Source organism: Martes martes, assembly GCF_963455335.1.
Source record: "Martes martes genome assembly, chromosome: 2".
NCBI lineage: Eukaryota > Metazoa > Chordata > Mammalia > Carnivora > Mustelidae > Martes > Martes martes.
The window spans coordinates 195,268,145-195,293,323 of NC_137889.1; the positions used below are offsets into that span (position 1 = coordinate 195,268,145).

Genomic DNA, 25,179 nt, shown 5'->3' on the forward strand with positions numbered 1-25,179 from the left:
CTGTAATCCTTTTTATATGTTGTTAGATTTGGTTTGCAAGTACTTTATTGAGGGGTTTGCATCTATATTCATAAGAGGTATTTTTAGTTTTTTTCTATCTTTGTCTGATTTTGGTCTCAAGGAAATATTGGTCTCATAGAAAAAGTTGGGAAATATTCTCTCTTCTATTTTTTGGAATTGTTTGGGAAGGATTGTTTTAATTGTGTTTTTTAATGTTTTAAATGTACATTTCAGTAGTGAACCCATCTGGTCCTGGCTTTTTCTTTGTGAGTTTTTTTTTTAATTACAAAATCTTTTAAAAAAAAAAAAGGATTTTATTTATTTATTTGACAGAGATCACAAGTAAGCAGAGAGGCAGGCAGAGAGAGGTGGGGGGAAGCAGGCTCCCCGCTGAGCAGAGAGCCCGATGTGGGGCTCATTCCCAGGACCCTGAGATCATGACCTGAGCCAAAGGCAGAGGCTTAACCTACTGAGCCGCCCAGGCACCCCACAAATTCAGTATCTTTACTTGTTATAGATTTTCTGTTTCTCAAATTACTTTTGGTAATTTGTATATTTCTTAGAAATTGTTCATTTTATTTAGGTTATCTCATATCTAGGCACACAATTGCCAATTAAATAATTATATTCCTTTATAATCCTTTCTGTTTCGGTAAAGTCGATTAATTATGTCTTCTCTTCATTCCTGATTTTAGTTATTTGAGTCTTCTCTCTCTTTCTTTCTTTTTTTTTTTTTTAAAAGATTTTATTCATTTATCTGAGAGAGAATGAGTGAGAGAGAGCATGAGAGAGGAGAAGGTCAGAGGGAGAAGCAGACTCCCCAAGGAGCTGGGAGCCTGATGCGGGACTCGATCCTGGAAGTCCGGGATCATGACCTGAGCCGAAGGCAGTCGCTCAACGCCCGAGTCTTTTCTCTTTTTCTGTTGGTCACTCAAAGTAAATGTTTGGCAATGTTGTTAATCTTTTGAAAGGACCAACTTTGAGTTTTATTGATTTTTCTCAGTACTTTAATGTGCTCTTTATTTCTGTTCTAATCTTTATTACTACTTCTTCCTGGGGCTTTCCACTAATATATATGTTTATTGGTTGCCCTTGAGGAAGCTGTCTGTGAAATTGTCGAATTATGATATGCTGGAGCTAGAAGAGTCATGTAGGTCGGTGCTCCTCAAACTTTGAGTGCACATACAGAAACCCTGGGGTCTGGTTAAAGTGCGGAACTTGAGGTCCTGCACAGTGGTTCAGTGGTACCATTGGAGCCCAAGGTTTCCCATTTCCAAAAGCATCCAGACAATGCCCATGCTAAGGCCAGGGCCGCCTGTTTGGTGGTAAAGGTCTAGTTCATCTGGTATCAGAGTCATCTGTGGAATTTTCTAAACCGTGTTGTTTCTCTCCACTCCAGGGATAATAATATGCGCCCCCCCCACACACACACTGGTGCTGCAGTGAGTCATTGTGATTGATATTGTGTGTGTTGTTTCCGTCAGATAAAAGAATTACTAAATAAGCTTAACCTTCTCACTCGACAGATGAGGAAATTGAGGCCCCAGAGAAGTAAGACTCCTTGCCTGGTGGCATATAATTAGTGCAAATAGGTGACTAATATCAAGCACATTAAGATTAGTGGGTAGATATAATCTTCTGATGATAAAGCTTGATTTTAGCAAAGTACAGCTTTGATTATGCTATCCAAGGAAAGGTAGCAGTGAAGTAAATTTGTTGTTAAATTTTCTCGACTTCTAAAAATAAATAAATAAATACAATTTTCTCAACTTCTTTAAGATTTCGACCCAGGGAAGATGTTACTGAAGTGAATTTCCTCTTTGGTACTCTCGAGTAGAAGTGTATATGATATTTGGAATGGCATTAAGGAGAATAGATAGCCTGCTTTTCCCTCTCCCACTCCCCCTGCTTGTGTTCCTTCTTGCTATATCTCTCTCTATCAAATAAATAAATAATTCATTTTTTCGTGATCTCTGCATCCAACATGGGACTCGAGCTTACAGCCCTGAGATCAGCGGTCTCGTGCACTACCAGCTGAGCCGGGCTCCCCATCCATTGATTATTTTCAAATGAGGATTGAATAAAAAGTTCATGATCCTCTTGTACAAATAAGTGTCATCAGACTAGTTAAATGGTGGGTTTGGGGGGGTTTTTTGTTGTTTTTAAAGATTTTATTTGTTAGAGTACGAGCCGGGGGAGTGGGAGGCTGAGGGAGAAGCAGGCTCCCCGCTGAGCAAGGAGCCCAATGCAGGACTCAATCCTAGGACCCTGGGACCATGACCTGAACCGAAGGCAGACGCTTAACTGACTGAGCTGCCCAGGCATCCCTAAATGATGTCTTATTACAGGATCTTTTTGGTGCTTTCAGTAATTTCTTTCACTATCAAGGATAACTCATTTTATACCCAATTTCATACTCTAAGAAATATTACAGAAAAAATTCAAGATAGATTTATTTAGGAATTATTGGTCTTCAGACATTCTGAACACAGAGTAAGCTTTCCTCTCTGTACCTTTCCGTTAGTTATTTTTAATCGCATACTAATGTTCTTAGGTATCTTTGGAAAAATTCTATATGACAGCTTTTGTTTCTCACATAGAATAAATTTTTGATCTGTCAGATAACCAGGAAGTTCTAAAAAGTAACTGCTTGTGCATACAAATTATTCCCACCTTGCCAAAAGTTGGGCACAGTATAATAATATTAACATATGTTAAATATAACTTAATTTTTCTTCAACTATTCATAAAACATTTCAGGATTTCTATGAATATTAGCCATTGCACTAAAGAGACAAAATGGGCTCTTGGGCAGATGATGGGTTTGCAGAACGGTGTGACCCAGTGTCACTCTTAGCTCTATGTCTTTGGGTTCACTTTTGTCATCTCTGTTAACTAAATGAGCCTCATTACTCTGTAAAATTCATTAAAATTTCCTCATATGGAAATCCACATTCTCGAAGAGCTATAAGGAAGATCTAGATGTTCTGCAAAGAACTTCGGTTTGCAAATCAATTTATATGGTTATTATTGTAACTGGAGTCATCTTTGCAGTTTCTTCAGTGCCCTGCTCCTGCTGTGTCCCCCACCCAGGTGCTTTGTGTCACCATCCGTCTGCCCACCAAAACTAGACACTTCCTCCTTGATACATTCTACCCCTAGAACGTCCCCCAAAGCTAAATCCCTCTTCTCCGCACAGCAGCGACGGACCGCTCTAGTTCACCCCTTCCTCCTTTTCTCCCCAGCTCTTGTGTTAGAACCTTACTTGCCCCGCAGCTCTGCATTCCTGCACCCTTCCAGGCCGCCGTCTACACGGCTATGGGAGCGGCTTCTCTGAAACTCAAATCTGTGAGCTACACCTCTCATTAAAATCTTTGCTGACTTTAAGGTAAAATCAAGACCTTAACCAGGACCCCTTAGCAGTCCCTCCTTTACCTATTTCCCTCATCTCTTCTCACAGTATTTACTCATATGCACCATAAACTTCTGACCTGTTTCCCATTTTATTTTTTTGTAGCGGGCCAAGGTCTTTCATACTTAGGTGCCTTTGCCCGACCTGTTCCTTTCATCCTGCTCCCTCCCAGCTCTACGTCTACCCCTCCTCGTCTGACTCATCCTGTGTGACTGAAATACATGGCACCTAATGATTTACTTTTTTGAAAAAGATTTATTTATTTTAGAGAGAAAGTGTGCGAGCGGGGGATGAGGCAGAGAGAGACGGAGAATCCTCAAGCAGACTCCCCGCTGAGCGCAGTGCCCCACGAGGGGCTCGGTCCCAGGACTCTGAGATCATGACCCGAGCCAAAATCAGAAGTCGGCCACTTAACCCACTGAGCTACTCACGCACCCCCTCAGTGGTTTCTGTGTATTAATTTTGTACTCTGCTACTTCTATAAATTATTGTATTTTTTGTACAAATTCTGTTCATTTGATTTTCTGGATGTAAAATGAGATCGTAGGAGAGCAGTAATATTTGATGCAGTTTCACAGGTTCTGTGCTTCTAGTTTCTTTATCTTCTTCACTTGGCGTTCCTCCACCGCCCTCAGTACAGTGTTAAGTAATAGCCATGTTAATGGATATTTCTTAATTTCCTTAAAGTGCTGCAGAGTGGGGGCACCTGGGTGGCTCCGTTGGTTGAGCGGCTGCCTTCCACTCGGGTCATGATCGCAGGGTCCTGGGATCGAGCCCCGCGTCGGGCTCCCTGCTCAGCAGAGAGCCTGCTTCTTCCTGTCCCTCTGCCTGCTGCTCTGCCTACTTGTGGTCTCTCTCCATCTCTCTAATAAATAAATAAATAAAATCTTTAAAAAAATGCTGCAGAGTGAATAAACATTTTATAAGCTAAAAACAAAACAGCCTTATCCTCTGAAAACTTAGATCCACATACTTGCCCTTTAAATATGAAGGGAAAGGGGATGGGTCAGGTAGCTTTCTTCTGTAAATGTTCCTGTCATGTCCTGTGTATACTTTTGTTAGTGTTCTTACCGCAGTACGTTTGCACTGCTTCTCAAACTCGTACACATCCAGCGGCAGAGGAAGTTGTAATAGGACTTACATACAACCTGCCTGATACTTTGCATCAGCATCACATCTAGCATTTTAGCCTTAAATACATAAAACTTATATTTGAGTCCATGGAAAGGGTATAGTTGACCAAATATAAAAACATTTTAATTTTATTTGTCCTGGAATAAAACTGATCTTTGTCGAAGGTGGGATAATGTTTATTGTGAAATTTCACATTTTCTCGTAAGCTGTCCTGTTTTGTTCTCCAGACATCCGTGTACCCAACTTTGATAAATAGTAAGGACTTCAGTGTCAGGAACTAGGTCTCTCATCTCTGGGGTCCCAGCATTAAACATAGTATCTAATACCCAGTAGATGTTTACTGTTTATTGAAAAAAAAACGAATGAATGAACAAAAGTTCACTTTTGGAATAATAGTGTTAAATGTTAGCATTGTTAAACATTTTAATTTTAGATATTTTTCTTGTAGAAAAATGACACTGTGAAAGTCATGCATTTTTAAAAATCATTTTCTGGCCTATACAATGTAACAAAACTTTAAAGAGAAATGTTTTATAGACGTGCCTGGGTGGCTCAGTTGGTTAAGTGTCTGTCTACCTTGGACTCAGGTCATGATCCCAGGGTCCTGGAATCAAGCCCTGCATCAGGCTCCCAGCTCAGTGGGGAGTCTGCTTCTTCCTCTCTTTCTCCCTTTGCTTGTGCTCTCGCTCTCTCATTCTCTCTCTCACACTCTCTCAAGTAAATAAATTCTTTAAAAAAAAAACTTTTTTTTAGGGGCACCTGGGTGGCTCAGTGCGTTAAGCCACTGCCTTCGGCTCAGGTCATGATCTCAGGGTCCTGGGATCAAGTCCCGCATCAGGCTCTCTGTTCAGCGGGGAGCCTGCTTTCCTCTCTCTCTATCTGCCTGCCTCTCTGCCTACTTGTGATCTCTGTCAAATAAATAAATAAAAATCTTTTTTAAAATTGTTTCATAGTTAAAAGTATAAAATATACAGGGAAGATCACATTGTAAGTATTCAGTACAATGAATTTTGACACACTCAGCTATTTCACGTAACTAACCCCGTATCAAAAACCAGAACTTTACCTGCCCCTCAGAACTCCTTCCATGCTGATTGTGTCACTGAAACCCTTTTTAACAGCATTTATTCATTCTGCAAAATCATTTTATACTTGAGTGTGATTTAAGATAATAACAAACCAACTGTATAGAGTATTTTTTATTCCAATGACAGGTTAGTGATTTAGTGATCATTACTACTAGCCAACATTACAAAATGTAAAAAAGAAATAATATAAAGTACTATTTTCAGTAGTTTGCTTTAGTACTAAATAGAAAAAGTAATTAAAATTATTTATAATGCCCGTACTCTCATATACTATTCAACACAAAAATTATGATAATAAGCATCAAGTAATAATCACTTTTTTAAAACTTTTGCATTAAATAATAATAATCAGTTAATTCTTTTGAGCTTTTATGCCTAATTTTCAAATTACCCTGATTTTTGTTTGACCTTCTTTTATTTGTTTATAGTAGTTCTTAATGGGGAAGAAGCCTGATTTTGTCTCCCAAGGAACAGGCATTTGGTATTATCTGGAGACATTTTTTGGTTGTCCTAACTGGAGAGGGCTGCTGACACCTAGTGGGTAAAGGCTTGGTTGCTGCTAAACTTAATTCACAGAACAGCCCCCCACCAAAAAAAGGGAATTATCTGGCCCAAAATGTCAGTAGTACTGAGGTTGAGAGCAGTATTTTCTAAAGAATGAGTGGGTTGTGTTTGATGTAGATGAGTTCAAACAGGTTATAGCGCCATACTAGTAATGTACAGATTATTAGGACTTCAGTTTCCCCAGGCATTAGCTCATCTTTCTCCATAGCTTATTCACCAGACCCCAAACTGATGTCTTGAACATTCTGCTAATGATTCTAAGAAGAATGAGATGAAGCAATGTAGAGGTATAAATCCATCACCACTTCTGGCAAAAGTCTCAAATCCAACTCTCTGATGACATTTCCTTGTCATCTGTTGGGAGGCAGTAGAGAATCTAGTTGCTCTCCGCAAACATTCATGCACGCTCACACACCTCTGTGCCATTCCTTCCATCCAGTGATTATGGAAGGTTGGAAACACTGGAGTGCAGGGTGCCCAAGTGGCTCAGTTAAGGGTCCAGCTCCTGATTTCTGCTCAGGCCATGATCTCAGGGTCATGAGATCGAGCCCTCCCTGGAGCTGTGCCCTCAGTGCAGAGTCCTCAAAATTCTGTCTCTCCCTCTGCCCCTCCCCCTCTTGCTTGTGATTTCTCTCTCTCTAAAGTATGTCCTAGAAACACTGGAGTGCACAGAAGTGCCAGTAACAAAGTAGAAAATTAATATCTGATAAAGCTGTTTTTCATGACTGTTTTTTAGGGGGGTAGATTATTGTGTATTTCAATGTCACCTTGTAAATTTGTTCTGGTCTTGACAAGTTGACCTGCCCCAAGCGAAGAGCCACATTTGAGGCCTGGCCTTAAAACATTTGTTGTGCGAGAAAGAATCAATGACAACATATACCACTTCTGACTTCTTAATAAAGCATTTCTCTGAAAATATCTCAGAGAACAGAACAAACCAAGATTTATGTAGTTGGAATTATAAATCTGCAAGTCCATAAACTTAATGAAAAGTAGCTTAGAATTTGGCATTTGATTCTGCTTATTCAACTGTGAAAGCAGATACAAATGAAAATATTTCATGAAGAAAATTAGGGACAAGTTGAATGAAATAATCTGTTTCATGTTGTAGCTTTTTTGTGTTACGGGTACATGGATTTTATTAGTATTTTTTGTCAACCAAGGAAGTGGTAAAATAGTTCATGGATGTCTGGGCCTTTTCTAGTTTTTAAAAATATGATACATTTGACCTTTGAGAGGATCCATTAGCTTTCATGTCAGATCTAGATCCAAATTCTGCCATTTATGAACTGTTTGGCCTTCAGTCTGTTAACTGTGTGGGCCTGCTTTACCTCTCTAAAAGAAGGGACGATATTTAATGATGAAGTCACAAGAATTAAGTAAGATAGTCCTGTAAAAGAGTGGCCAGCAGAGAGAAGGATAAATATCCTTTGGAGTCATTGGTTCATTTGTAAGTGGATTCTAGTGGCCCAGAGCATAGGTGTCGGGGGCAGAGAGCCCGGGTTTAGACTCTGGCTTTGTTGTCTCTTAGTGGCTGGGCTCAGGGCCTGGCTTTATACTCTTAAGCTGCATGTGTAAGTTGGCGCTCTCGGTCACTGTCTCACGGCCCGGTGAAAGGAAGGATTGAAATCATAACCGCCGGGAGCAACCCACAGTACCTGGCACAGGGTAGGCACCAGCAAGTGGGAGTTGTGAGTGCCTGGATTGTTCTGAGTCCTGTCAGATAAAATGTGGTACTTAGGGGTGCCTGGGTGGCTCAGTTGGTTGAGCAACTGCCTTCCGCTCGGGTCATGATCCTGGAGTCACAGGATCGAGTCCCACATCGGGCTCCCTGCTCGGCAGGGAGTCTGCTTCTCCCACTGACCTCTCTCCTCTCATGCTCTCTCTCTCTCTCTCATTCTCTCTCTCAAATAAATAAACATAATCTTTAAAAAAAAAAATGTGGTACTTAGTCCCTTTCCTCAAGTAGCTTATCACACTGTATGCTGAGTCTCAAAACTGGGGGAGCTAATACTGTTAATTATTTTTAGTTTATTTAGTAATGCTTCGTTTAAATAATAATGTAATGGGTGTGAGTAATAATACTAATAATGTATATAGTGTATTTGGAACAAAGTGTAAGAACTTTTTCTTTCTACATTGGCTGTAATTTTTAGAGCACTTGACAGACTGTGGAGAATGAGGGGTCAGGGCCAGGGTAGAATCATGGAGACCGGCGGGAAGGCTGTGCAGTAGTGAGCTGTGATGGGCACCCGAGGTAGGGTAATGGCAGGGCTGGGGGTGAGAGTATTAAGACTGTGCTGAAGACCTGAAATTGGATAAAATAAGTAATTTCACTGTTGCATCAAGAATTTTCCTAAGGAAGGGGCGCCTGGGTGGCTCAGTTTGTTAAGCATCTGCCTTCGGCTCAGGTCATGATCCCAGGGTCCTGGGATCGAGCCCCGCATCGGGCTCCCCGCTCAGTGGGGAGCCTGCTTCTCCCTCTCTCTCTGCCCCTGCTTGTGTTCCCTCTCGCTGTGTCTCTCTCTGTCAAATGAATAAATAAAGTCTTAAAAAGAAAAAAAGAAGAATATTCCTGAGGGAAACTGGCATCTTTCTTTTTTTTCTTTTTAAGATTTTATTTATTTATTTGACAGAGAGAGATCACAAGCAGGCAGAGAGAGAGGAAGGGAAGCAGGCTCCCCGCCAAGCAGAGAGCCCGATGCAGGGCTCGATCCCAGGACCCTGGGATCATGACCTGAGCCGAAGGCAGAGGCTTTAACCCACTGAGCCACCCAGGCACCCCATGGCATCTTTCTTCTTAACAGCAAGTAAAACTTGGCAGAGAATGTAAACCAGACAATACAGTTTGGTGCCACTGTCTTCATTCTCAGTAAGATACCAACAGCCCTACCGAGCATTGCTCTTGTACCTTCGATGCTAATGTCAACACAGTGACATGCTTTATTTTTAAATGTGCTGTTTCCAGTAACCATGGTCTGTCCTCTCTCTCTTTGGCTGTAGATCCTAATTATCTCATGGCTAACGAACGCATGAACCTGATGAACATGGCCAAGCTGAGTATCAAGGGCTTGATTGAATCTGCTCTGAACCTGGGGAGGACTCTGGACTCCGACTATGCTCCCCTCCAGCAGTTCTTCGTGGTGATGGAGCACTGCCTGAAACACGGCCTGAAGGGTAGGCGAGGCCCCGGGATGCAGATGTGCGCACAGCTGTATTCGGGCAGCACATCCCCAAGAAGAAAAGCGGTCTTTGTGGAGCCCAAGAATAAGAGGCTTGAATTAGTGATACTAACCTACTGGAATGCCCCCTGCATGGGCACAGGGACGTGGTTGAATTAAAGAGCACACAGGGCTTACGAAACACTGATCTCTAAATTCTAGAGCTGGAACAGACGTTACTGGTCCAGGACGGCCCTTCTGTTTGACAGGTGGAAAGAGGCCTAGAATGACCGCTAACTTGCCCAAGGTCACACAGTGGACTCTTGCTTTCGCGCTCTTCCACTTAACCGTAAGGTTTGAGGACAGGACCTGGTGGTGGTCTCCTTGCTTTCTTTCCTGCTCCTTCCCCAGTATCTAACAGCCTGTTTCTGGATTACGTATTCTTTTCCATTGGACTGTTTTCCTCACTAATACCATGCAGCTTTAAGGACTATAAAATGTTTTATTATATCGGGCTAGTTATAAGTTCTCCCTGAAAGAGAAAGGACTGAGTCTTGGGAAGTGGGAGGTTTTTTGATTGTCACAAAATGTTCCCTGTTCTGAAAGCATGAATAGTTTTAGGACTGTCTGGTAATCTAAGACTAGTTCCCTGAGAAAAAAGATTGAACGGATGAGAGAGAAGTGTGTGCACGCGTTTGTGTGTTTATGTTGCAAAGAATATTAAAATACTTCTTTGTTTTTATCACCTTAGCTAAGAAAACCTTTCTTGGACAAAACAAATCCTTCTGGGGGCCTCTAGAATTGGTAGAAAAGCTTGTTCCGGAAGCTGCAGAGATAACAGCAAGTGTTAAAGATCTTCCAGGACTTAAGTAAGTCTTTGAATTCTGTTAGGAAAACATTCTTGAAGACTCCTTGAAGACTAAAGATAATGATGACCATAATCATTTATTTCATAACAATCCAAAAAGAAAACTCTATTTATGCGTCAGAACTGTTGTGAGAGAGGCTGCTCATATCGAATATGAAGAGAAGTGTACCTGTGAGGGATAATTATTATTAACGTTAAAGAGATTGTATTCATGTTAAAAGACCAAACGTTTTCTTATCCTCTTAAAGCACTTGTGGGAATCGGTTCGAGTCTCAAGAAATTAGATCTAAGGAGGGAGTGTGCTAGACATGACTAAGAAAAAGAATGTTTGAGAGCCAAGATTAAAACAGTTGTCAAGTGAACCTCAGCTACAGACACTGGGACCCTGCCTCAGAACTTGAAAAAGAGTAGTAACCATCTTACTAAGTTAGGCTGGTTTAACTTTAATTTGATAGCGGCCTACATGGACTATGTCTGCATTACTAGTATGTGGGTACTTACGTGACCCACGCTAAGTCTCTGAGGATTACGAATGCTGATGCGATGGGACATTTTCACTTGGGCCTCCCGGAGTATCTGTCTTCAGATCGTAGTCTCATCCAGTTAACTGATTCTTCACAAGAGCACTTGTTCCAAACACGCACCCCCAGACCCACCAGCCCCCTCATTGCACCATTCATTCCACGCAGAATTCCTCACGTAGAAATGAGGTGGAGGAGGTCGTAGGGAGCACCTCAGTGTGCATGTTCTACTGAGGACTAGGAGCGAGAGGATGGGAATCTGCCCCACGGTGGCCCCAGCTCTGCTACTTTGAGTTGTTTGGTTCCTGTGTTTCTGTAGGACACCAGTAGGCAGAGGAAGAGCCTGGCTTCGTTTGGCATTAATGCAAAAGAAGCTCTCAGAATATATGAAAGCGTTGATCAATAAGAAGGAACTCCTCAGGTATGAACATCTTGTTAAACTTTGTTCTTTTCTTGCTGTGTTCTATATCGTATGAGGTCGAATCATAGAAATTTGCTGTTTTCACAGATCAAAAACTTGATTCGTGGCAATTTCATGTAGTTCGACTAATACCTTGCCCCACACCTCACACCCACATACGCACTCAAGAACAGATATTTATTTGGTACTTAATGTTCAGTCTGTCACTGTGGCACATATACAGGGTAGTCCAAAATGTGATACCCCCCCCATCAAAAACAAGAAAGGCTTTTGACATCTTAGCATGTACGCAGGCATGTAACATGAAATTTGGAAACAGCATACACGAAAAAATTTCCAGATGGATTATAGATACAAACAGGAAAGGGAAAAGAGTAAAACTTTTAGAAGAAAATATAAGGTAGACACCATTTTCTTAAATAAGACATAAAAAGCTCTACTCCTAAAGGAAAAAAATAGATACATTGGTCTACATTAAAATGAAGACCTTCATTCATCAGAAGACACAAGGTTAAAAGGCAACCCGTAGAGTGAAAGGAGCTATTTGTAATATGTATCTCCAACAAATGATGCATATTCAGGGCATGCGAAGAAGTCCTTCAATCCAGTAAGAAAAAGAGAGCCAATTAAATGTTAAAATGAGTAAAGGGTTTGAATAAGCATTTCACGAGAGAAAATCAAAATGGCTAGTAAACAGAAGAAAGGGGGGAAGGGGTCGTGGCTGCTTCAGTCAGTGGGGCGTGCGACTCTTGGACTCTTGGTCTCGCCGTCCTGAGTTCAGTCCCACGTTGGCTGGAGAGCTTACTTTATAAATACATATAGGGGTGCGTGGGTGGCTCAGTCAGTTAAGTTGCCTGACGGTTTCGGCTGAGGTCATGAGCTCAGCGTTGTGGGATGGACCCCTGCCTCGGGCTCCGCGCTCAGCAGGCAGTCTGCTTGGGGATTTCTCTCCCCTCCCTCTGCCCCTCTCCTCACTCATGAGCGCACGTTCTCTTTCTCTCTCCCTCTCAAATAAATCAATCTTAAAATATGTATGTACATGTACATATATACATACACATACATATATGAAGATACTTAAGCTCACTAGCTATCATGTAAATGCAAATTAGAATGACAGCGGGGTGACACCACGCCTCCACTTATAAATCAGATCTCTGAGGCAAATTTTGAAAAACCAATTTTTTAAAGATACTTTAAGATTGAAAAACTGTCCCTTGCATCTCAAATACAAATAAATACATGGGAAAAGCATAAACAGTGACCTCAGTGAAAATATCATTCTCATCACTTTTCTTTCAGCTGGACTAATATCTAGAGTCTATTCATGCACGTATTGTCTAAAATAAACTACCCAAGCCATCCGTTTTTGGGTTGTTTTTTTTTTTAAGTTTTTTGCTATTATTTTGGTACCCATATTCGACCGTGAGGCCAGCATTTTCTGCTTGTCTCAAGATTACATCTTCGGATTCTTGAGGTTTTATTATTGGTATTCTGTGGATTTCACTTACAGTGAATTCTATGAGCCCAATGCCCTCATGATGGAAGAAGAAGGAGCCATAATTGCTGGTCTCTTGGTGGGTCTGAATGTCATTGATGCCAATTTCTGTATGAAAGGAGAAGACTTGGACTCTCAGGTATGCAAAAGAGGCTCAGTCATCAAGCGTGTCTCTCTGAGTTCTGTTATCTCAGAATTTAGATGGATCAGATTATACCAACCAACTTAAGGGAAATTCTGTGAGTCATAAATAGGATTTTTATATTTTTGATGTGAATATAAACAACTTACTTTTCCTTCTAACTTGACTCATTTATGTATTATGAATGTTTTTCACATTCTTGTCTTGACTGTAATCTCTGTCTAAAATATTTTGTACAGACTGGGGCTCCTGGATGGCTCTGTCATTAAGCGTCTCCCTTTTGCCCAGGTCATGATCTCAGGGTCCCAGGATCGAGCACTGCATCAGGCTCCCTGCTCAGTGGGGAGCCTGCTTCTCCCTCTCTCTCTGCCCCTGCTGTGTTCCCTCTCTCGCTGTCAAATAAATAATTAAAATATTTTAAAATAATAAAATAAAATATTTCATACAGACTAAAATACACACAGAGCGACACACCCAGTCTAAAATACATACACAGGCGTGGCAGTTAACGAATACAGACTAAAGCTAAACTGTTTAGGTTCGGATTCTGCTGCTTTATTTTTTAGCTGAATAAATTTTGTAGTTAATTTCTTGATGCTTCACGTTTCTTAGCTGTAATACAGGGACAAAAAAAGAATATCTGTATCTATTTCATAGGGTTATAGTGAGGAATGAAAGAATTATTATATGTGATGCACCTGGTACAGAGCCTGGCACATAATTAATTGCTCAATAAATAAAGATATCACTTTCGCTCTGATTCTTTCTCACCCCTTCTCTGAAATACTACAGCAAATTTTTGTTACTTTATACTCTGAGAAAATGGAAGAGGAAGTAGGATATTTTGACCTCGATTTTAGAAAAGAAATAAGCTGAATAATAAAATAGCAGTCCTGAAAAATTTAGACATACTGCATCAATGAAAGTTTGGAAGAATAAATACCAAAATGTTATAATGGTCCTCTCAGGGTGGTTGGGACTATGGGTATTTTGTACTACTTCCTTTTACTTACCTGCATTTTCTGAAACTTCTTTAAGGAAATATGCATTGTTTGTAATTAGAATTTTTAAAACGTTATTCCTAAAAGTGAATAGGGATTCAGTAGCAGAATACTTGAGAGAAACCAAAGAGAAAGAAACTTTAAGCCTTAAATTTATAGTAAGCTTTCTGTTGACTTTCTTAGAGCCTTGTGTTGACTTGCACGACCTGGTCTTCTGGTCCTGTTGCCTTAACCTCCGTTCTTTACTTACTTTCACCCATTCTCAAGTTCTTGATATAAGTAAAACATTACATTTTCATCAAAAAAAATTTTTTAAATTCATTTAATTCATGACAGAGAGAGAGGCAGAGGGTGAAGCCGTCTCCCCCACGGAGCGGGGAGCCCGATGTGGGACTCGATCCCAGGACCCTGGGATCATGACCCAAGCCAAAAGCAGATGCTTAATGGACTGAGCCACCCAGGCACCCCATTTTCATCAAAAATTTCAAATAATGGCCATGACTTTATTGCTGTTTTGAATGCCCAGGAAGAGATATTGCGTTATGCCTTTTAAAAAAGTATCAATTTTATGTTAAATTTTGAAAATTCTCTCTGTAGGTTGGAGTTATAGATTTTTCAATGTATCTCAAGGATGGGAACAGCAGTAAAGGTAGTGAAGGGTACGTACAGAGAAAATTAAGTTTCTTTTTTCTTTAATGTGCTTTGATAGCATTTAAAGTTTACAACAATAGTGCTTTAACAGATTTGCTGAAAGAATTTCTGGTGATACAGTTTTCAGTCTTGTCAAAAAGACTGACTCTTGTGCTTGCTAAACCCTAAAAGAGGTTTTAGTGAAGTGATTTTCCTACTGTGTGGTTCAGGGGCTAACAAAATAAAGGGGTTTATAAAGGAATTCAGCGTTCCCTCTCTTGAAGTAGTATTTGAAAACATGGTCTTCTTGATCAGGAGGATTGCCCTCTCGGTTTTGTTAAAATGTGAAATATGAAACACGCATTTTGGACTTACATGAATGTTGACATTCGGGGTAGCAGAGTGAGGAGTATGTGGGAACCTGCACTGCTGTTTCAACTCTTGTAAATCTAAAATTATTTCAAGAAAGTTTTTGAAATATCCATATGGTCCTTAGAAATTAGACATCAGAAGCGTACTGCCTAATACTCTTTATAAATTTAGCAGTTGAAAGCACCATTAATCTGACATTCTTACCTTTGGACATTGAGCCAAGACTACATTGTTTGTTCTTTTAGTGCTAGAGATATGTGGCCTTGATTTGACTCTAATTGAAAAGTTTGGCTTTTTAACTTGGCTGTTACAAATTAGTTGGTTCCAGAAGTGAACCTCCTGTTTCCACTCTTTATTTTCTCATGTAACATTAAACACTTGATCTTTGTGAAAGCCTTTTATACCATTCACTTTGAAATAAAATCAACATTGAAAGGCAAAGATATGGCCTTTGGGGATCACAATTATTATGCCAAAATCAGCTTAATTTAATTCCTGTGACAAATGGAAAATTGTTGTTATAAGGAGTACTGGCAAAACTTTAGCTAAATCCCAGCCATCAGGGAGCCACGACAAGGCCTCCAGCATCAGGGACAAGCAGCACCAGGAGGCCCGCAAGAAACTCCCGGCAGCCGAGCGAGCAGCTTCGGTGAGGCAGAACTCGGCCCCGGAGAGTGCGGACAGTACTGAGGTTTATGTCCCTGAGTCCCAAACCCAACTCTGAGACCAGGAAGCGGGAAGCAAATAATTTTAAATCATTTAAAAACTACACACGCAAACTTAAAAAAAAAAAAAAAGAGAGAGCCAGAAAGGAAAAAAAGCTCTCAATTATGAGAAGAAAATTTTTATTTTTTAAGTGCCTCCGATAGAATGTATAGAATGTAATGTCATACCTATAACCGAAGTTATTAAGGTATGTAAACTGCAACAAAGGCCTTTTAATGTGGGGAATTCATTTTTAAGTATCTGAATCTTTTTGGAGGCGTTATACACCAGGTCTGTCTTTTGGTTCAATGTATCTGTACTATGGTTTTCTTTCTGTGTTATATGAAAAGACTGGGGGAGGGGGCTCTTGGTACTTCTAATGTTATTTATTTTATTTCTATTCCCCTCCCCACACTCTCCCTTCCCACCCAGAGATGGCCAGATTACTGCAATTCTGGATCAGAAGAACTATGTAGAAGAACTCAACAGACATCTAAAGTAAAGAACGAGTTAATACTTTTACTTTCCTGGGGATTTTATTGTGAAGGAAAGGAAGAGTAACAGTAAACGGATGAGCCATGAGGATCAGTTCAGGGTCAATTCAGCAAAAATACAGACTTTCTGCTTGCCAGGCACCAAGCTAGGCACTGAACTAAATGTCGTCTAACTGTTTTGGTGACCTCGAGTGAAAGGCAGTATAAGATTAGTATGTAATTATAACTCTAGTGATTAAATAAGTATGTTCAGCTAAGAATTCTTAAACATGGGGCGCCTGGTTGGCTCAGGGGGTTAAAGCCTCTGTCTTTGGCTCAGGTCGTGATCTCAGGGTTCTGGGATGGAGCCCCACGTCGGTCTCTCTGCTCAGCAGGGAGCCTGCTTCCCCCCTCTCTCTCTGCCTGCCTCTCTGCCTACTTGTGATCTCTGTCAAATGAATAAATAAAATCTTTAAAAAAAAAATTAAAAAGAATTCTTAAACATGTGACAAATGTTCTTAGTTCAGTAGATCCAACCACATATTTCAAGACTGAGCTTGAGCAAACCACTTAGTACCTTTAGATTAGTTGTATCATGTTGGTCCCTTGCATTTTTCATTTATACATTGAATTGATGGTATTAACTTACCCTCCCTTTACCATCACTACCATTAATTTACCAAGTACTCACTATTTTTCAGAACTGTCCAGAACATGAAACAGTCTGTTGATATTTTCAAGTATATTAGTGTTCTTGTTATGCTAAAGACTGTCAAATAATTCAGAAAAATTAGTATACCCATTAACTATTTTTCATAATTATATAGATAAAGATATTTATAAAGATATTATATTTAATATAATATATTATTATTTATATATATTTAATATAATGTATATTATATTTATAATATATAATATATATTTATAATATATAATATATATATTATATTTATAATATATAATATATATATTTATAATATATATAATATATATATTATATTTATAAAGATATTTATAAAGATAATTTAAGTAAAACCTATAACATGATTATACCAGTATCAATATAAATTTTGAGTCTTGGTTTCAACTAGAAAACTCAAGAACAATTTAAATATATTTTCTCTGGGGACCAAGAACTAATAATGACTACAGTGAATTACGGAGAGGTTAGTCGAGCAAAAATACACATTTGATAGTGAAATAAAAATGTGAGTTACTCTTTTCATGCCTCAGTTTCTTTATATTTAGGGATACCTGTTGCATAGGGTTGTTGAAAGGAGTAAATGAAATAATGCAAATAAAAACATCTAGGAAAGTGCTTGGTACATGGCAAGCCCTTGATTCAGGTAGCTTGTCATTATACGTACGTAAACTTTAGTTGAGAGTGCCCTGGATCAGCTCTTTTGTTTCACCCAGGAAGTGCTTAAGTGCAGAGCTCAGTGCCAAGGGTACAACAGGTACGATCCACAGCCCCTTGGGACTGTCTTAGAGCCTGCAAGTCCACCGTGAGTTGTGGACATTAGGCGACGGGGTGATACCTGTGATGCGTGTGTACACGGGTAGGGCAGGATGTTCTGTTTTTCAGGAGAAATGGTTATGTTTTTCTCCTCTTTGCAGTGCTACGGTAAACAATCTTCAGGCAAAAGTGGATGCGTTAGAAAAATCCAACACTAAACTGACAGAGGAGGTGAGTGTTTTGGAAATTCTTTGATCAACTTACAGTTTACTAATGTGCAGTGGTAGAAGCTTGTAGCTTGATTCTCATCCCTTGCTCACGCAGCAGACATTTGGGTCCTGCTTCTGTGCGAGAGCTAGAGCTAGACAACGATTTCTGCGTGCACTGATTGACGTGTGCCAGTCGGGCAAGGCCCCACCCTCATGAGCCTTATTTTCTCCTTGGGGTGGGAGGGTCGATAACTTGAAGAGTTATCGCTGGTGGGAAGGCCAGCGACCCCTGCTTGCGTGTCGTGCTGCTTACGAGTCCCGTTCGAGTCTGTCACTGGACCTCCAAGAGGCCCGGTTGCCTGCCCGGCAGATGAGGTGTTTACACTTTGCCTTTCAGCCTCATAGTTACTCTGAAGATCACAGAATATATACGGGAAAACCCTTAGAAAAGTCCCCAAATTAAGAATAAAAATTAACCTCGTGTTTTGATTCTGATTAGTAAAGAAATTTTTTAACTTGTCAGTGGCTAAACTACATTTTTTTCCTTTTATAACATTAGATGTTTCTCTGAAAAATCTTTTTTTTTTTTTTTTTTTAATTTATTTACTTGACAGAGATCACAAGTAGGCAGAGAGGCAGGCGGGGGCGGGGTGGGGAACAGGCTCCCCGCTGAGCAGAGAGCCTGACACGAGGCTGGATCCCAGGACCCCGAGACCACGACCCGAGCCAGGGGCAGAAGCCCAACCCACTGAGCCACCCAGGTGCCGCTCTATGAAAAATCTTAAATAAAATATTTCCGGTGGCAAATATATCTATATTTTAATCTACTTCTTATTATAACTATCCTCTTACATACCATGGCATACATTTGGTTTAAATAGAACCAAGTTCGGGCAGCAGTCAGGAAGATGCTGTTTTCTTTAGATGCAGCTTTCTTTAGAACATTTTCATGGTCGTCACTTTAAAACACCTTCCTTATTACTCAGTTCTGCGGGCTTCGCTTTTGGATGTAGATTCTTAAATTATGTTAAAACTTAATGGAAGGGCCCCCCGGGTAGCTCAGTCAGTTAAACGTCTGCCTTTGGCTCAGGTCCTGATCCCAGCCCACTGGCATCGCGTCCTGTATGTGGCTCCTTGCTCAGCAGGGCCCTGCTTTAACCTCTGCCTCTGCAGCTCGCCCTGCTTGTACTCTCTCGCTCGCTCTCTGTCAAATACATAAATAAAATCTTTAAATTAAAAAAAAAAAAAAAGTAATGGAAATGATCCTTAGAATTTTACCCTGCAAAGCTTTTGAAATACTCTGATTAGAAATGTTGCCCTTGGGCCACTTGCTCCTCTGTTGAGGCAACAGGGCACCGCAGGGAACCACGGTCTCTAGAATGCTCTAGAGGTCTAGAGACCTCTAGACCGTGGGCTACCTGCGTTTGTGTCGCCGCTCCGGCACCTGCTGACTTTCTAATCCTCGCCAGCAACTTCAGCCTCTATTTCTTGGTCATCGTCTCCGTAAAATGGGAATAATAAAGTAATAGTAAAGTTTTTGTGGGAATTAAATGGTGATACATAAGGACCCAGGCCAGTGCCTGATATTACCATAAGCGGCCAGTAAACGTGGTCATTAATTTTATTCTCTCAGTCACAAGACTTGTCCTCCTGACCTTGATTTATTTTATTATTACCAGTATTAATTAATTCATTTATGTACTTATTTTGCCAGTAACATTTAATTTCTTGAAACTTTGAATTTTTAGAGACAGGTAAAGCCCTGTGTGTAGGCTTTATAAAAAAGCGATCAGACAAATTAGATCTGCCTTTTCCCATTTCCATCTATTTTGGATTTAAGAGGGTCAGTAAAAAACAAAAACCAAAACCCCTTTTTTCCTCTCCTGAATTCTGAACCGGTATGATGAAATGAGAAGAATTAAGCAGGTGAAGATATGTAAATACACACTTTATTACTGGTAAAGCTGAATTAGAGACCCACTTGGATGTACAGCCATAGCTTCATGATACTTTTCTGTGATGTTAAGGTCTTGGGAGAACCTGTTTGAGGATGTCTGTGGATCTAGAAAGCAGGCCCCCTTGTCCAAAGTTAACTTTTTTACGCACTGTTAGGCCCATGGAGCGGAGAGGGCTACATGGGCTTCCAGCCCTGCTCCTCTGTGCTTAGGCACTAGAATGGGAACCAAGCAGAACCTGTGCTCCTGCTCGTGAGGAGATCGTGTAAGCGGAGACTAGCCTGGCTGAGAGGAGCCACTGAGTGCCCTTCCTACTCTCATTCAGGCTCTTCCGTGTTCTCTGGGGGGAATCCAGGTTAGCAGGTGCGGAAGAGGAAAAAGTGTTTGTACTTTTCTTTCCCCTCCTGTAGAATACAGATATAAACGTCTCCCTGAGCAGTATACCGCTCGTAGTGTTACCTTACCTGTTTAGGCGCTGAAATGACAGATCTCTTCGGTACTTAAAGGCATCTTTTAGTGAGAACTTTGGAGTTCCATTTCTTTACTCTTAAAAATCATCTATCAAAGGTCTTACATAGGGTTTATGAGTCCCCAGGGCATGACATGACCTCTTCATTAAACGTTTTAGAAATAGGTATTACAGCTAAATATAAGTTACCCATGAGAACACCCTTGAGGTAAACAATCTTAACATTTTGGTACTGAAAAAAGAGTTTACACAAAAAGCAGCAACAGGAGATACTTTTTATTTTTATCTAACCTAGCTTAAAAATACTTTTCCTAATTTCCGATACAATAAACATTTTCATGTGATTACAGATAACCTTCTTTCCTTCTCTAAGAATACACAAGCCTGAAAGTTATGTCCTAGCAGATCATGGGTTATCTTATCCTATTTACCCTAAAATTTACCCTAAATTTTTTTTTAAATTTTTTTCAACAGCTTGCAGTTGCAAACAATAGGATTATTACCTTACAAGAAGAAATGGAACGTGTTAAAGAGGAAAGCTCCTACATATTGGAATCCAATCGGAAGGTTAACCTTACTGGATTTATAAAATATTCCTAGAGAGTGTGTTAACGTGGCGGGGCGGGAGGCGGGAGAGGTTCTACTCCAGAGGACTGTTTGGAAGCATCAAGCACTTGCACTGTTTTTACTGAGATTCCCTGCGGAATCGAGTAATGATGGAGCTTACGTGGGCGTGAGGTTCTTCCTACAGATGCTCCCTGGCTTCACCGCTGTCTCTATCTGTTGAGAAATTTCAGGAACCGATCTAATTCAGTGTCTTGTTATGGACTCATGATTTGTACTATATTTAAGTGTTAACGTTTATTATATTGAATATACTGTTGTTTTCAGGCCATGTTACTACTTTGTAAGAAGTGTTTATTTAGTACCACTGGGAGTTGCCATGTAAATGAGTGTTCGAGATAACTTGATCCCTTAAGGTATCAAACTTTTTATATATGGCTACACAGATTTTTTTGCAAATCTTTTGTGTCCTGCACACTCCTAAGCAGTCCTAGGTAGAGGACATGATGTAACACTTTTAGCTGTTCATGGTGATTGAAGGTCCTGATCACCAACATCGGTGATTCCGCATGAAGTTATAATGACACCACTTTAGGGGCTGTTGGAGTTGATTGAGCTTCTAGCCCCTGTCCTTAAATGTTTCCAGATTGCTCTGGGTGCTTTCTCTCTGCTTTTATGATCTCACTGACATCTCTCCCTTCTCCTTGCTGCTGGTATTAGTGTCTCCCCACTGACTTTTGTCTACAGGCTTCTGTTCTTCTGTGATCTAGGAATCCAGATAGCTATGGTTATTAAAACTGTTCCGATAGAGTAAGCAGCTAGGCCCGGAGTGGGGACGAGAGTAGTTCTCTGTGAATAGTGGGTTTGACTTTAATGTGTGGGTGTTGTGAAAACAACTGTGACTGCTCAGAATTTTCTGATGATCTGCTTGTTTTTAGCTATGATCTCTCTGGATGGTTGGAGATTCCAAATGTGAGATCTCAGAAGAAGGAATATATTCCCGTTTGAACCTTTGGCCCAATTCACATTTTACAGTGAATGTCACTTTGTATTTAGAGGCTGACTTTTAAGACTTCTTGCACTGGATATGATAACCTATCTTAGGACTTTAAACAAAATGGCAAGAAAACCCAGTTCTGCTGAGAATTTTTTATTTACTAAGCTGCTTCATTGTCTTTGTTGTCTTTATTCAGTGTTATACCTGTTTAATTAAATATAAAATATAATTATTTTCCCTTACTAAATAACAGTGTCCACTAACTCTATATAGATTTTTTTTGAATCCTTAAATATATGTACTATTTTATTTATCTTTTCAAGGGTCCTAAGCAGGACAGAACTGCAGAAGGGCAAGCACTGAGTGAAGCCAGAAAGCATTTAAAGGAGGAGACACAATTGCGACTGGTAAATTTAACTTAACGTTTTAGTAGTTCAGTAACCCATTAAACATAAAGGCACACTTAGATGTTTGATCGTAACAGCCCAGGCTCAGGAACATTAGTAGTGGGCCAACAAATTTTTGTAGATTCTAAAAAACTGTTTCTCACTCCTTTTTATTTTTAATTTTGAGTATATTTATTATAAATATAATTAGACATAAAGGCAAATTTTCATATGGCTGATTTTTACCTTCACTGGACATTACTTGCATAAAACACTCTTTTTTTTCTTTAAGTTTCTTAAGTTTAATTCAATTAGCCAACATTAGTTTCAGATGTAGTGCTCAACACTCTTAATCAAAGATATTACCTTCTGTAGGAAAGGCTAGCTGCTTATTGATGAATACAGTGGATTTTGCATATAGGAAAACTGTAGAAAATTTCTAATTATCTGATTCAACTAAAATGGCATCGAGGAAGCCCTCTTAGTTAAGTCTTAGGGTGGATTTTTCCATATCATAATATTTGCTAAAGAGAATATTGTTCGTACAGAGAACAATGATACTTTAGTTGCTTCAGTGACTTTTTTTTTAAATTAAATTTTTTTAAGTATAGTTAACACAGTGTTCCATTAGTTTCAGGTGTATATTTCTCACTCTTTTTAACCCATATTCCCTATAACGCTTTCCCAGTCCATTTTCTGAGTATAAGTATTCTCAATAGCTAACGGGATTTTGCCAATCTTTTTTTTTTTTTTTTTTTCGGTTTTATAGTTTGTGTAATGAGAACATTATGTATACGGAACCTACTGTTTTAAACGTGGTGATCCCACTCCTACCCGAGTCCTCCTCCTGCAAAGATTCTGTTATGTCTCCTTGGAGGATGTATGTGTGTGTATAAATGTATAATAGTGAATAATACTCCTGTAATAGATTTTAGCCAAGGATTAGTACATTGATACATCCCTGGTATTGGTAAATGAACTCCTCCTGCAGTAGTGATGATACGACAGACAGAAGGATCTCCCCTCACCAACAGTGTCTCTCTCTGAAAATAGGAAGAAGCTAAAAACAAAGGCGATTCAGTTTCTAAAAATTATGACCACGTAACAGTGTATAGAATAGAATTTCAGATGTTCTGAGCAAACAGCAATATAATTTTAACATCCTTGGATTATCACTTTCCTTCTATGTGTTTATGAATTCGATCTCAAAACACTTACTATGAGGAAGATCCTAGAAATAATACATGTCAGCATTTCAGAAGCAGTCTGATTGAATCAAGCTAACCATGCACAGAGGGACACCTCAGTTAAATGGCACATGTATCTTAAAAATCTGACACAAGGGGCGCCTGGGTGGCTCAGTGGGCTAAAGCCTCTGCCTTCAGCTTGGGTCGTGGTCCCAGGGTCCTGGGATCAAGCCCCGCATCGGGCTCTCTGCTCAGCGGGGAGCCTGCTTCCTCCTCTCTCTCTGCCTGCCTCTCTGCCTACTTGTGATCTCTGTTGGTCAAATAAATAAATAAAATCTTTAAAAAAAAAAAAAATCTGACACAAAATTTTCCACATGCTTTTGTCACGAAAAGATACCGGTTTATTCAGAAAGGAAAGAAACCAAGCAAGTTCCTAGATACGCCCCAGGGAACAGCATGGATGGAAAAGGAAATTCAGGTCTTTATAACTTTGATCCTCCAAATCATGTTGCAGTAATAATGACTGGACCAAAAAGGGGGTTCATGTTACGTGATTATAAAAATTCAGTTACCATATCAATCATTTTCACTTATTGAGATGTTTACCCTCGGGACCCAGTGTATCTTTTGGGTTCCTTGGGCTCTTGACGACATCAACAAAATCCAAATTGAAGAGAATTGCTAAGTGCTTCATTTGGCACTGGCTAGGGTAGCACTTTCTGTACATTTCTATGATAGAACATGACACCGATTGTCTCGCTCTAATGAAGTGCCGCAAGTATGTGTGTATTTCAGACATATTAAATAGCACTATCTCTGGCCTACCAAGTTTTGGGGATTTGTAAATTATTGAATAAATGTCTTTTAATGATCCTAATTATTGTTCCTTTGTTAATATCTCTGCATTGAATGATAGCTTGTAGCTATTTTGCCCGAGTATTCAGACCTGAGAGTATTGGAATTTACACCTTTTCCTGTAGAATTTCATAGTTTGTACTTCGTTGAGGAAAGAGAAAATAAGCAGTTTATTTACCTTTGGGGGCAGGATGTGGAGAAGGAACTGGAGATCCAGATCAGCATGAGACAGGAGATGGAGTTGGCTATGAAGATGCTGGAGAAGGATGTCTGCGAGAAGCAGGACGCCCTGGTGTCTCTGCGGCAGCAGCTGGATGACCTCAGGGCTCTCAAGCACGAACTTGCCTTCAAGCTGCAGGTAGGGCCAAGGAGAGGGACACACTCACTGGCTCTGTAAACTCCCAGGGTTCCCTCCGCCCCTCTGGTCTCTCTGGAATCACGCTTGACGTACAAGAGGGAAGACTCACGTCGCATTTTGAGGCTGGCGGCCAGTAAACCACTGTAGGGATCAGACTGTCGTAGGATCCTGTGCTGTTCTGGAAAGCCATCGCTCCTTTTCAGATTCTGGTGGGGAAAGAGGCCTATTGTATCCTGTAAGATAATTTCTACACTCCAGCCTCCCCTGTCAACGGAGCTATATATTCCATTAGCTTTTTTTTTTCCATTCTTTATTTAAAATCAATTTTTAACGTATCGTGTACTAGTAGTTTCGGTAGACTTCAGCGATTTGTCAGTTGCACATAATACCCGGTGCTCGTCCCATCGAGTGGCCTCCTTAATGCCCATCACCCAGTTACCCCATCCCCCACCGCAATTTGTTCCCTAGAGCTAAGTATCTTTTATGGTCTGTCTCCCTTTCTGGTTTCGTCTTGTTTTATTTTTCCTTCCCTTCCCCTATGTTCATCCTTTTTTTTTTTTTCTTTAAATTCCACATGCAAGTGAAATCATGTGGTACTTGTCATCTTCTGATTGCCTTACTTTGCTAAGCAACACGCCGTTGGTTCTTACACTGAAATGATAAATTGATGAGCCTCGTAATGTTCGTTTCTGTGACAAAGCTGCACATAGCAATACTGATTTTAAACATTGCTTTTTGTTTTTTCTCCGT

At 40.1% G+C, this 25,179-nt stretch overlaps 1 protein-coding gene across 5 annotated transcripts in view; it reads left to right on the plus strand.

Moving 5' to 3' along the window:
• RUFY3 (RUN and FYVE domain containing 3) overlaps positions 1 to 25,179 on the plus strand; it is a gene marked incomplete at both ends in the record, with an annotated part of 84,554 nt that overhangs the window by 44,031 nt on the left and 15,344 nt on the right. For all 5 annotated transcript variants that reach the window (XM_080797470.1, XM_080797471.1, XM_080797473.1 and 2 more), the window contains 10 exons: positions 9,202 to 9,375; positions 10,111 to 10,228; positions 11,068 to 11,169; positions 12,683 to 12,806; positions 14,408 to 14,469; positions 15,950 to 16,015; positions 17,611 to 17,680; positions 20,557 to 20,649; positions 21,967 to 22,050; positions 24,262 to 24,429. In XM_080797470.1, coding sequence (XP_080653596.1) covers positions 9,202 to 9,375; positions 10,111 to 10,228; positions 11,068 to 11,169; positions 12,683 to 12,806; positions 14,408 to 14,469; positions 15,950 to 16,015; positions 17,611 to 17,680; positions 20,557 to 20,649; positions 21,967 to 22,050; positions 24,262 to 24,429 — 1,061 coding nt within the window. The remainder of the gene's footprint in view (positions 1 to 9,201; positions 9,376 to 10,110; positions 10,229 to 11,067; positions 11,170 to 12,682; positions 12,807 to 14,407; positions 14,470 to 15,949; positions 16,016 to 17,610; positions 17,681 to 20,556; positions 20,650 to 21,966; positions 22,051 to 24,261; positions 24,430 to 25,179) is intronic.